General features: G+C 47.6%; 1 protein-coding gene across 1 annotated transcript in view; it reads right to left on the reverse strand.

Annotated features, from left to right (window-relative positions):
- Positions 1-14098, reverse strand: part of ACACB (acetyl-CoA carboxylase beta) — an 89615-nt gene that overhangs the window by 59241 nt on the left and 16276 nt on the right. Inside the window, exons 4-10 of the mRNA XM_038762529.1 lie at positions 7219-7351; positions 4296-4434; positions 4073-4182; positions 3743-3824; positions 2701-2799; positions 1008-1117; positions 809-919 (exon numbers count right to left, since the gene is read on the reverse strand). Coding sequence (XP_038618457.1) covers positions 809-919; positions 1008-1117; positions 2701-2799; positions 3743-3824; positions 4073-4182; positions 4296-4434; positions 7219-7351 — 784 coding nt within the window. The remainder of the gene's footprint in view (positions 1-808; positions 920-1007; positions 1118-2700; positions 2800-3742; positions 3825-4072; positions 4183-4295; positions 4435-7218; positions 7352-14098) is intronic.

The raw sequence follows: 14098 nt of genomic DNA on the forward strand, positions 1-14098 counted from the left end.
GCCGGGGCCAAGGGCGGTTCACTCATTTCCCAAGCGAGCGGGGACCGAGCCAACACGCCTCCAGGCAGAGGACCCAGGACACACGGGGAGCCTCTCAACTCCATTAGAGAAGCAGTGCGGGCTAGTGGCTAGAGGCCGGGCAACGGAAGGACCTAGGTTCTAATCCCCACTCCACCAATTACTGTGGTGTTTGTTAAGCGCTTACTATATCAATCAATCAATCGTATTTATTAAGCGCTTACTGTGTGCAGAGCACTGTATTAAGCGCTTGGGAAGTACAAGTTGGCAACATATAGAGCCAGTCCCTACCCAACAGTGGGCTCACAGTCTAAAAGGGGGAGACAGAGAACAAAACCAAACATACTAACAAAATAAAATAGAATAGATATGTACAAGTAAAATAAATAGAGTAATAAATATGTACAAACATATATACATATATACAGGTGCTGTGGGGAAGGGAAGGAGGTAAGATGGGGGGATGGAGAGGGGGAACGAGGGAATACTATACCATATGCCAGGCACTGTACTAAGCACTGGGGTGCTTACAAGCTAATCAGGTTGGACACAGTCCCTGTCCCATGTGGGGCTCACAGTCTCAATCCTCATTTTATATATGAGGTAACTGAGGGCCGGAGAAGTGAGGTGACTTGCCTAAGGTCACACAGGAGACAAGTGGCAGAGCAGGGATTACAACCTATGACCTTCCGACTCTCAGGCCCGTGCTCTATCCACTAAGCCATGCTGCTTCTCCAACTGTCTGCTCCAACATAGCCAAAATGCCTCGTGGGATGCCACGATATCTTACTTGTCGGAAGAGAATGGGAAAATCCTCGGCACTCTCGGCCTTCCTGATGCCTTTGCCTCCGCCTCCTTCGGAAGCTTTGATCATCACGGGGAACCCGATTTTTTCTGCTGCCTGAATGCAGAGGGGAACAGGAAACCTTGAACATTTTCCCAACCCCGAAGTTTGCCAAACTACGCCCAGCTGAGGTTTCCTTTCTTACCTCCAAGCCTTCATCTACGTCTCTCACACAGCCCCGGTCGTACACCTCTTGGGGTACGCTGATCCTCTTCATCTGCTGAAGGTCGTTGGCAGTCCAGTCCACCGACAAACCTAGAGTTATGGGGCAACAGCTACATAGGTCAGGCCAGAGTTACTCACCGAGCAGCAGGAACGAGCCACAGCCAACTTGGGGGTGCACAGACTGTAAATCTGGGTGGCAACTATGCAAAATTGGAGGGAGATGAGATGGACAATACGAATATGGACCGGTAAAAATGGCAATATGCATAACTAGGGGGAGACAAGACGGACAATATGAATATGGACTGGTAAAAATAACCATCACAGAAACGAGGAGAGGGAAAGAAGTGGGTCAAATGAGTTGGTAAGGCTCTCCGCCCACTCACCTCACCTTGCATTTATGCTCTTTTTGATCCTCTACTCCCCACCCCGTTCTCTTCGTTCCTCCTAAGCCGAAGTTCTAGCCATCACTCGCTCAATTTTCCCACCTCTCTCCCCTCGCTCATGTTCTTCCCCCAGCTTGGAACTCCCTCTCCAAATCCAACAGAGCCCAGCTCTCCCAATATCCTGAGCATTCCTGAAAGTCCATCTCCTTCAATATGCCTCCCTTGTTTACTCCCAGCATCCCAAAGTTCGGCCTTCCGGACGCCTCTGCCCCCACCTCCTTCGGAAGCTTTGATCAACATGGGGCACCCGATTTTTTCCGCTGCTTGGATGCAGAGGGGAAGAGGAAACCTTGAAAATTTTTCTGACCTAAAAACAAACCCAGAGGTTGACAGACTATGCCAAGCTGAGGTTTCCTTCCTTACCTCCGGGCCCTCATCTACGTCTCTCACGTAGCCCTGATCAGACACCTCTTGGGGTACACAGATCCTCCAATCCCATCAGCCATCTCAAGCAATTACATACCTACTGATAGCCATTCTCAGCACTTAAATGCTGAGGCCTTTATTCAGCTGTTGGCCCAGTTATTTATTTTGATTACTCTGTAAATATCTTGTAAGCTCAAGGTGGGCAAGAAATGTGTCTTTTTATTGTAGTATTGTACTTTCCCAAGCACTTAGCACAGTGCTCTGCACACAGTAAGTGCTCAGTAAATATGAGTGACTGACATGGACTGTGTCTAACCTCATTAGGTTGTATCTACCCCAGTGCTTAGTACAAAGTCTGGCATTTAGGAAGTGCTTAACAAATGACACACAAAAATAAAAGTCGCTTAACTTATCTGTGCCTCAACTGCCTCATCTTTAAAATGAGAATTAAGACTGAGAGCACTGTGTGGGACAGGGACCACTGCCAACCTTGTAGTACCACAGCTTTTAGCACAGTGCACAGCACATAGCATGCGCTTAACAAATACCATTAAAAAGGTATTTAAATCCCATTTTGCAGATGAGGAAACGGACAGAGAAGTTTGAGGTTAGAGCTGGGATCAGAACTCAGATTCTCCAACTGCCAGCCCTGGCCTCTTTTCACTAGATTAGGACCAAGAAACACTCTACCAGAGGCCAGCAACAGTATATCTCCTAGTACCAAAGAAACAAGTGGGGCTCTGAAGTCTGAAAATACACCACTCCCCCGCCCCCTCGCCCCGCCACCCCCCTATCAAGGAGGACTCGGTCTCCCCGCCATCTTCGCTCCCCAAAGGGGATGAATTCAGAATCCACCCTCACCACTTCCGCTCCACGGCAGGGTCGGAATCTGAAGGGTCTGGGCCACAATGGTGGAAGCCACTTTATCCCCCAGGGCCCACATGGCTTCACTCGGAGGACCTGAAAGACAAGAAGGGGAAGGGAAGGATCGTGGATAACCGAGTGCCTGTCGATCACAAATTTACCTTCAACCACAAAACAGGAAATGATCAATAAGCAATTATGGATTAATAGAAGGGAGAAGTTTTTATTGGTCTGGAATAACACCACTCTTCAGGATAGGGTGCCCCAAATGGCACTGTGGGCCATACTGTGTAGGAAAGAGAGGGAGAGGGCATCATGGAGGTTGGAGTGGAAGCAGCTCAGAGCATCTTGTTGGGAGAAACTTGGGGATAGGAGAGGAGGCAGGAGAAGGTTGCTAAGAAGACACTCATCCAGGGGGGCCAAGCTGCCATTCACCTGCCTCCCCTACTCTAGACTGTAAGCCCGTTGTGGGCAGGGAATGTGACTGTTTATTGCTGTATTGTACTCTCCCAAGCATTTAGTACAATGCTCTGCACAAAGTAAGCTCTCAATAAATATGACTGAGTAAATAAATGCATGTGTGAGCAGTGAGGTGAGGTGTGGGGGTGCTGTGGTGAACAGAGAATATGTTGGAAGAAGGAAAGGAATACTATGGGTAAAGCTGTGAGGCTGCAGGGATGTAGTAGCTAAAAATGGTTGTCAACCCCTGCATTAGATGATAATAATAACAATAATAATAATAAAAATAATGGCATTTGTTAAGTGCTTACTATGTGTAAAGCACTGTTCTAAATACAAGGTGATCACGTTGTCCCACGTGGGGCTCAGTTTTAATCCCCATTTTACAGACGAGGTAACAGGTTCAGAGAAGTTAAGTGACTTGCCCAAGGTCACACAGCAGACATATGGGGGAGCCGGTATTAGAACCCATGACCACTGACTCCCAAGCCCATTCTCTTTACACACACACACACACACACACACACACACACACACACACACGACTCCCCCACCGCCGCCCCACACACGTTTTCTCTACCTAAAAAGGCAATTCCATTTTTGTGTAGCAGCTCAGGAAGTTTGGGGTTCTCCGAGGCGTGTCCCCAGCCGGCCCACACCGCCTGCAGGTTGAAGAGAACCAGGAGAGAATCGTGAGTTCACTGGGCCTCCACCTTCTCTCAGAGAACTGGGCCTCAAACCTCAATGGACACACTTCCTCTCTGGATTTCTGAGCCTGCCAAAAAAACTGACTCACCCACCTGAAGGGAAGCCCAGCCTCCCAGGACATCGAGGCTTCTGGGCCCGAGGTGGCATCGCGGCCCAGGGCCCATCGCACACACACTTAGGGGAGGGGGAGGAGGCCATCTACCTGTACCGGGATCCTCTTAGAGATATCAACGATCAGCTCCACGTTGGCATAATTGTTGTTGTTCGGTCCGCCGGGGACGGGCACATAGTGATCGGCCATTTTGATGTATTCTGAAATTCAGGAGGGGAGAGAAGAAGGGAAACCGCGGGCTCAGAGCCAACGTCGGCCTCAGGGCCGAAGGGTTTGGCCCTCGGCCTCGATGGGCGTGGGGTGGGGTCTTTACCTGCGTTGGCTTTTAGGTCTTCTGGGGTTACCATGACGACAAAGCGGATGGCCCGCTCATTGCGAAACATCTCGTAGGCCCATCGGCGGATGGAGCGCATGCACTTGACTGCGGCGATGCCATTGTTGGCGATGAGGACCTGAGTCGGGGAGGGAGGACACAGGTCAGGGCCACCCATTCCCAGGAATGCCCCCTGGAGTGACCCGGAAAACCAATCCGACTCTACCCCGAACACAGGGCCTTTCGGATCCTGGAACATCTGGGCAATGAACGTGTCTACAAACTATGTTGTACTGTACTCTCTCAAGTCAGGGTAATGCAGAAGGGAGAGGGAGAATGTAAAATAGAAACGTAAAATGCAAAGTGGAGATTCAATTATCTGCACTCCCCCCGTTTCGACTGTGAACCGCATGTGGGACGGGGGTCCGTCAACCTGGTTAGCTTCCGTCTACCCCAGTGCACAATGTAACTTGTCTGCACTCTGACCCTGGACAAGTCACTTTACCTCTCTGAACCTCATTTACCTCATCTGTAAAATGGGGACTAAGACTGTGAGCCCTATGTGGGACAGGGACTGGGTCCAACCCGATTACCTTGTATCTACCCCAGCGCTTAGTACAGTGCCTGGCGCATAGTAAGCACTTAAATACCATAATTATTTTTATAATTATTAATGCAGTGCTTGGCATGTAGTGAGTGCTTAAATGCTGTCATCAGTATGATTATTAACCCAGTGGTTGGCACACAGAGCGCTCAAATATCACAATCATGATAATGTTCTAATAATAATAATGGCATTTATTACTATGTGCAAAGCACTGTTCTAAGCGCTGGGGAGGTTACAAGGCGATCGGGTTGTCCCACGGGGGGCTCACAGTCTTAATCTCCATTTTACAGATGAGGGAACTGAGGCCCAGAGACGTTAAGTGACTTGCCCAAAGTCACATAGCTGACAAGTGGCAGAGCTGGGATTTGAACGCATGAACTCTGACTCCAAAGCCCGGGCTCTTTCCACTGAGCCACGCTGCTTCTCCAGCGTTCTAGAGGTATTTTGGTGGGGAATCTCTCTAGGCTGCCAAACCAAGAAGTCTACATTTTCCCCGCCTCGGGCAGGGATTGGTAGAATGTGGTCCCGAGGCTCGGTCAGTCAGCTAGTCGGTGCCGTCCGGCCCCGAGTCCTTCTCTCAAGCTCCCGGGGTCAGTCACTGCCCCGGAGGGCACCACGAGGTTTCCATCGGCCAGGGCTCCTGCCTGCCTCCGGGTCCGCCGCTGATTCATTGACTAAGCGCTGACAAAGATACAAGCTAATCAGTCTCTGTTCCACATGGGGCTCACAGTCCCAATCCCCCTTTTCCAGATGAGGTAACTGAGGCCCAAAGAAGTCAAGTGACTTCTCCAAGGAGCTGGGATTACGATCCCGGTCCTTCTGACTCCCAGGCTTGTGTTCTATCCACTAGGGCAGACCAATTCCCCGACTCTGTTGAACTATATTCACTCTTTAGTAATATACGCATCCAATTTTTTTTTTTTCAAGAGAAGCAGCATGGTCCGGTGGAAAGAGCAGGGGCCTGGGAGTCAGAGGTTGTGGGTTCTAATTCCGGCTCTGCCGCATGTCTGCTGTGTGACCTTGGGCATATCACTTCAGTCTCGTCACGGGCCCCACATACACCAAACCCACCTCACTCATGTTGCCAAGACAATAAAATAATAATAACGGTATTTGTTAAGTGCTTACTGTGTGCAAAGCACTGTTCTAAGTGCTGGGAAGGTTACAAGGTCATCAGGTTGTCCCACAGGGGGCTCACAGTTTTAATCCCCGTTTTACTTGTACATATCTATTCTATTTATTTTATTTTGTTAGTATGTTCGGTTTTGTTCTCTGTCTCCCCCTTCTAGACTGTGAGCCCACTGTTGGGTAGTGACTGTCTCTACATGTTGCCAACTTGTACTTCCCAAGCGCTTAGTACAGTGCTCTGCACACAGTAAGCGCTCAATAAATACGATTGATTGATTGATTGATTCACTACTCTGGGCCTCAGTTACCTCATCTGGAAAATGGGGATTAAGACCGTGAGCCTCATGTGGGACAAGGACTGTGTCCAACCTGTTTACCTTGTATCTACCCCAGCACTTAGAACAGTGCTTGCCACACAGTAAGCACTTAAATACCACAATTATTACTATTACCATGCTCTGCACACAGTAAGGGCTCAGTAGGTACCAGCGTGGCTTAGAGGAAAGAGCACGGGCTTGGGAGTCAGAGGTTGTGGGTTCTAAACCCGGCTCTGCCACTTGTCAGCTGTGTGACTTTGGGCAAGTCACTTCACTGGACCTCAGTTACCTCATCTGTAAAATGGGGATTAGGACTATGAGCCCCATGCGGGACAACCTGATAACCTTGTATCTATCCCAGGCTTAGAATGGTGCTTGGCACATAGTAAGTGCTTAACAACTACCATCATTATTATTATTATTAGGATTGATTTATTACCCCCAGCTCCTCCCTCCCCTTTCTTTCCAGACTCTCTTCCCACACTTATCCTCAACACACTCTCCAGATTGCCCTCGGCCCAAATCACACACTAAGCTGGGGGAAACGGATGTAAAATTCTTTCCAAGTAGTGGAAACAGAATAAATCATCTTACATTTGCGTGCTAATACACATGAGGATTGCAGATAGACTCCTCTCAAAGAACACTCTCAAGAGACCTTTGCAAACTAAACCTTGTGGATTATGGCATCATCAAAAACAGAGGAGGTGAGACACAAGTGAAGTGATTTGCCCAAGGTCACAGAGCAAGGCGGGGACAGAGACAGAAATAGAGAACAAAATTCCAAAATTAGCCCAGACTGAGCAACAGCCCTGAAACCACGTGCTTCGCCAATCACTGACACAAGCGTCTAACGATGGGACACGAGTACCTTCTCAATGACCCGATTGCCCCCAAAACGAGTCACAAACTCGGCGGGAGAGGCGACGGTGAAGTCTCTTTGCTGTTCCAGCTTCTTCTGTTCTCGTCCCCTCTTTACCAAATGCAGTCCTGACATGCTAGGCCTGCGAGTAAGAGAATGGAAGACACAACCAAAAAGACAGAGAATGAGGGAAAAATCCCAGTTCCTTTGAAGGAGTCTCTTCAAACAATAATAATAATAAAAAAATAATTGTGGTAGTTAAGCACTTACTGGGTGCCAGGAACTGTACTAAGCACTGCGGTGGATAAAAGCAAATGAGGAAAGAAATGTGGAAGAGGAAATCAGAATGACTGTACCTCGGAAAGGAAATAGGTGAGTAGAAATGAAAGAGAACTGCTCTCTCTCAGCCACAGAGGGCTGGGAGACCTGACTAAATTATTGGCCATCAAGAGCAAAGCAAGGGAAGTAACTTGCTTAAGGTCACAGAGCAGACAAGTGGCGGAACTGGGATTAGAACCCACGACCTTCTGACTTGCAGGCCTGTGCTCTATCCATTATCCCATGCTGATTACCCATTCTCCTTAGAACGTGATCCCCATGTGGAACACGGGCTGTGTGTCCAACTTGATTATCTTGTATCTACCCCAGTGCTTGGTACAGTGTTTCATACACAGTAAGCACTTAAATACCATTAAAAAAAAGAACAGATGCTGCAACTCCAGATTTTCACTCTTGAATGTCCTGGCCTCCCCTTGTCCTCTCAGTCCCCTCCCTCTCATCGCCCTGTCCCTTTTGTCCAGAAACCCCCCGCCGGTCACCCTGTCCCTCTTGCCCAGCAAACCCCGACACTTGCCCCCCTCGGCTCACTCTCATCCAACCCCTTCATACCACCCCCTCCTCCAGCTCTCCCCCACCAATACGCAGCCTCAGCTAAGGGTGGTCTGTGGAAGCCCCACTGCATCAGGAGAACCTTCCCTTCACCCTTGACCTGTTCCTGACCCTGTCACTGCTCCTCCTCGCCATCACTGAGACCTGGCTCTCTCCCGACGACACGATCTCTCTGCTGCTCTCATCGTCTCTCACTCCCCCCGGAATCAGTGGGAAAGGAAGGGGAGCTGGCTTCCTTCTCAATCAATCAATCAATCGTATTTATTGAGTGCTTACTGTGTGCAGAGCACTGTACTAAACCATTCAATGCCGCTTTTACATCATTCCACCTCCCACATCCCTCTCTTTCCCTTCCTCTGAAGTCCATATCATCCACCTCTACTACTAGGAACAGGCAACTCTTGGACGTTTTTAAGTGCTCAGAAATGACATCTGCCTTCTATGACTTTTGGCTGAAGTCTGGCTATCGGTTCAGTATTCTGCAAGGAGCTTGTCTAAAGTGCTCTGTGAAGGTGTCGGCTACAACAACCAACTGCAAGAGAGTTAATATGCCTCAGATGTTAAATCCCTGGAGTATAATAACCTAATATCCTCACCCGCCTTGAGAAGGCTTTGGGATTAGTAGTGAGGAGGGAACAAGAGATATTTCAATATCCATAGTGTAGGCAGACACTAAACTACCCCAAGGAAATAAATGAGAATTAGATAGACTTATACCTTATATTAATGGGGCAAAAATCAAAAGGCAGTAAGCTCCTCTTTGCAAGCAGGAGGCAGCATTTTATAGAGGAAAAACCATCGGTTTGGGAGTCAGAAAACACGGGTTCTAATCCCGGCTCCGCCACTGGCCTGCTGTGGGACCTTGGGCAAGTCACTTCACCTCTCTGTGCCTCAGTTTCCTCCTCTGGAAATTGGTGATAAAAAAAACTGCTCTACCTACCTCTTAGGTAGTGAGCCCTGTGTGGAACAGAGATTGTGTCTGATCTGATTCTCTTGTATCTATCCCAGTGTTCAGTAAAGTGTTTGGCACAGGGAATGGACTTAATAACATAATAAGTGGTGCTGGGTCTTTTTTATTGTATTTGTTTAGCGCTTACTATGTGGCAAGCACTGTTCTAAGCGCTGGAGAAGATACAAAATAATCAGGTCGGACACGGTCCCTGTCCCACATAGGGTTCATAGTGTAAGGAGGAGGGAGAACAGGGATTACAAATGAGGGAAGTGAAGCACAGAAAAGTGAAGTGACTAACCCAAGGTGACACAACAAACAAGTAATAAATAATCATTATGGTATTTGTGCTCACTATGTGCCAAGCACTATTCTAAGCACTGGGGTAAATACAAGGTAATTGGATTGTCCCACTTGGGGCTCACAGTCTTAAGCCCCATTTTACAGATGAGGTCACTGAGGCACAGAGAAGTTGAGTGGCTTGTTCAAGTCACCTAAGTGGCAGAATCAGTATTAGAACTTCGATTCTCTAACTTCCAGGCCCATGTTTTTTCCGCTAGGCAACAGTTCTTCCCCATGATTCCTGTCCTCTCAGTTTCAAATGAAATGAGGAGAGAAATACATGTGACACAAATGAATAAGCATTACATTTTACAGTGCATGCAAAGACCCAAGAACATCGAGTGGGGTCTAGTGAGGAAAAGACCCTTAGAAGCTGCTTTACAGTTTTAAAGTTATCCAGGACTGGAAGTCAAGAGACCCAGGTCCTAATCCCAACTCTGCCACTAGCCTGCTGTGTGTTCTTCTTCATTCATTCAATCATATGTAAGTTGCTTAACTTCTCTGGGCCTCAGTTTCCTCATCTGTAAAACAGGGAATAAAACATCTGCTCTCCCACACTGTTGGACTCCGATCCTCATGTGGGATGGGGGCGGTGTCCCATCTGATCACCTTGCATCGACCCCAGCACTCAGCACAGTGCTTGGCACATAATGAATACCACCAAATTACTATTCTCTTTTAGTCAGGCATGATACGAGAGAAACGGAATGTCCTAAGGCTCACCTTCAGCCCTAGGGTCATTGCAGCTCGCCGAGCCCAGGTCTCCCCCTTCCCACCTTATTTACTTATATTTACCTCAGCACTTGGAACAGTGCTTGACACATAGTAAGCGTTTAACCAACATAAAAAGAAAAAAAAATCCTACAAACAGCTCCAGGCACTTAAGCAGTTTTCATGTTAAATGAGAAGCAGCTTCACCAAGCAGATAGAGCCTGGTCAGAGGACCTGGGTTCTAATCCCAGTTCTGCCGCTTGTCTGCTGTGTGACCTTGGGCAGGATGCTTCAATTCCCTGGGCCTCAGTTCCCTCATCTGTGAAACGGGGATAAAGACTGTGAGCCCCATGTGGGAATGAATTGGCTCTAATTTGATTAACATATCTATCCCAGTGCTTAGTACAGTGCCTGGTACATAATAGGCACTTATCAAATCTCATAAAATGCTTAAAAAATGACCTTTGGAGGTTGGAGTACTGTATACACATTCAAGTTTACCTAGCTCTTCACTTTGCCTTAAAAATCAGCTTGCCCTTTGTTAGCGATCGCCTTCCCGTCAGAGGAATGAGTAAGGGGAAAAAAAGAAAACAAAACAAGCACCGCTGTATTCCTGAATAACTCACTGCTTCTCCCAATCTCTTTCTTAAAAAAAAAAAAATTGGCAGCTCCCAGCTGTTGTAATGTTTGGATTTTGTTCAGATCTAGGGCCCTGCCTCATCTCTAGCCAATAAAAACGAGTTTCCAGTGGATGCATTGGGATGGGCCTGAAAGGCATGAAAACGGGAACCCAAAACACACCCACACCCACACACACCCCATCCCCACCAGAAAACCCCCCGATCCCGGCTACTTACTTCACTTTGCAGTCAGGAAAGCAGAGCTTGCCCTTGGCAGGGCTCATGTCTCCGGTCTGCCGGCTCCCATCGGGGCCCAGCCCTCTCACTCACCTCTCGGGGGGACCCCCGTGCCCCGAGGAAGCAGCATGGCAGGGAACGCTTCCAGCCAAGGAGAAACTTCAACTGCTCCTTACACATCTCCTCCCTGCCATGCGGGGAGCCCAGGCCCCCGCTCCTCCTCCCTGGCAGCTTCCTCTCACTTTCTGAAATGTCAGCAGCGTCCAAGTGGGCCCTCTATCTGCTCCAAGGTCCGGCCTCCTCTTTTGTCCCCCGCCGGCCGGACTGAGGTCCGGCTGGCTCCCGGAGGCTGCGCCAGTCGCAACAACACACTCTGCAGCAGCTCCCTGTGGCCCGGATTAGAAACTCTCCTTAAGTGACCTTGAGCTGCTTTCACTGGCTTCTCTCAAAACCAGAAACCAAAGGGGAGCAGGCCTCAGACTCCACTTCCCAAAACAAGCCCCCTCCCCTCGCCCTTCCCCAAATCCTGGATTTTTAAAATGACAAGTGGACAAAGATAAAATCTGCCTAACACCTGCTGTTCGCTGAGCTGCTTAATTTACAGAATGCCTTTCCCCCAGTAGACGGGGCCAGAGAATTTTTCAACTGCATAATTGCATTCAATTGCATAAATTCCCTTTCCGTTAGATCCTCCTTAAAGGAGGAAAGCTCGCTTGTGATCCCAAAACTCTTAAGGATCATTCTGACTCATCTGGAATCAATAGGTCCCACTCCTTTTCCACTGGAGAAACAATATAGCCCAATGAGCAATTGGAAAAAAATCTCAAAAGGGGGATGGGGAGGGGAAGAATTCAGTTAAGACAAGAAGCCTTTCAGGAAGTCTGGAGATTTTGAAACCAGAAAGGAGCCGCTTGCCCAATCAATCAATCGTATTTATTGAGCGCTTACTGTGTGCAGAGCACTGTACTAAGCACTTGGGAAGCACAAGTTGGTAACATACAGAGACAGTCCCTACCCAACAGTGGGCTCACAGTCTAGAATTCCCTTCAGGAATGCAATTTTAGTATTTTAAATGAACTACCAGCCACCAAACCCCAGGACTTTATGATTTGGTGAAGCAGCCAAGACTCCAATACAATAGGGGAATTCAGAGGGAGCAGTTAATTAAATTAATAATAATGATGGCATTTGTTAAGCACTTACTATGTGTCAAGCACTGTTCAAGTCGCAGGGGTAGATACAAGGTAATCAGGGTGTTCTATGTGGGGCTCACAGACTTCATCCCCATTTTACAGATGAGGGAACTGAGGGCCGGAGAAATGAAGTTACTTGCCCAAAGTCCCACAGCTGACAAGTGGCAGAAGCGGTATTAGAACCCATGACCTCTGACTCCCAAGCCCACGCTCTTTCCACTAAGCCACGCTGCTTTTCCTGTAGCACCCCCGCCAATACAAAGACACCCTCCATCTTCACCTGCATCTGATTCTTTCGTACGGCTAAATGAACACTTGGATTTGGAGGGGCATTTCTTTTTACTTGGAAGAAGAATAAATTGCCTCTTTTCCAACAACATCCACAAAATGATCCATTTTCACAATTGGGGGAGGGAGAAGGAATTTAAGCTTGCAACAACAGTATTTCAATATAAATATTAGCTTGGAAATCTTATTAAGCAGTTGGTGCTCAGCTGTAGCTCTAGTTTCACATTACCAGATTTCTTATCATATTTAGTAAGAGCCCAAGTTTAACTTGTGGGTAGTGTAGGGGGAAAACCTTAGGTCAGGGGCAGCGACCTCTTAACCAAAATCAACTGGAAAATTATATTAAAGTAACCCTGGAAGAAATGAACAGAATAATCGTATTGATTTCTCCCCCTGCCTCCAGGAACAAAACAGGGTCAGTAAATACTGGATTTCAAGGAAAGAAAAAAAGTAAACTCTTTTAACAATAGTGGCTAAATCTTTTTTTTTTTAAAAAAAGGTACTTGTTAAGCACTTGTGTAGTTATAATAATAATAATCCTGGTATTTGTTAAGCGCTTACTAAGTGCCAGGCATTGTACGAAGCACTGGGGTGGATACAAGTAAATCAGGTTGGACACAGTCCCTGTCCCACGTGGGGCTCACAGTTTCAATCCCCATTTTATAGATGAGGTATATGAGGCCATAGAAGTGAAGTGACTTGTCCAAGGTCACACAGCAGTTCCAAGCACTATATTAAGTCCTGGGTAAATACAAGTTTGGACACAGTCCCCGCCCCACATGGGGCTCACAGTCTAAGTAAGAGGGAGAATATTTTACAGATGAGGTATCTGAGGCGCAGAGAAGTGAAGTGATTTGGCCAAGGTCACAAGGCAGATGAGTGACAAAGCCAAAATTAGAACCCACATCCTCTGACTCCCAGGACAGTGTTCCTTCCACTAGGCCATACTGCTTCCCCGTCCAGCCCGCAAAGAAAGGAATATTATTTCCACTAAATAATTTAACAGTTTATGAACTGCAAGGCCCTTTCCCCTTGAGATTCTCAAAGCACTTAACCCTGGCTGAATTAAACCTCCCAAAACATGATCACAGTCCAGTTTTCAGAGATGTACAATTAAAGTGAAATGAGATTCTTATCCAAGGTCTCCCAAAACCTAGGAAGAGTGATATAGAAATAAGACAATTACTCTCTCCTCCTTCAAAGCCTCAAGAAGGTACATCTCCTCCAAGAGGCCTTCCCAGACCGATCCCTCCTTTCCTCTTCTCCCAATCCTTTCTGCATCGCCCTGACTTGCTCCCTTTGTTCTTTCCCCCTCCCAGCCCCAACACTTATGTACATATCTGTAATTCATTTATTTATATTAATGTCTGTCTCCCCTCCTCGTTGTGAGCATGGAACATGTCCGTTTATTGTCATATTGTACTCTCCCAAGTGCCTAGTACAATGTTCTGCACACAGTAAGCGCTCAATAAAGATGACTGAACGAAGAGTTGATGGGGTTAGTTCCACCTCTCCCAGCCTTCTACTCTAATCGTTTCATTCCACTCTTGTGCCAAGTCGGTACGTTTGTAGAATAAACCAATGTTTTACGAACCTCTCAGAAAGATGAATCAGACCCATCAGAAGCTATTCAAAGGAGGGTTCTCCTACTTAAGCTGTGA

Source organism: Tachyglossus aculeatus, chromosome 21, assembly GCF_015852505.1.
Source record: "Tachyglossus aculeatus isolate mTacAcu1 chromosome 21, mTacAcu1.pri, whole genome shotgun sequence".
Classification (NCBI taxonomy): domain Eukaryota; kingdom Metazoa; phylum Chordata; class Mammalia; order Monotremata; family Tachyglossidae; genus Tachyglossus; species Tachyglossus aculeatus.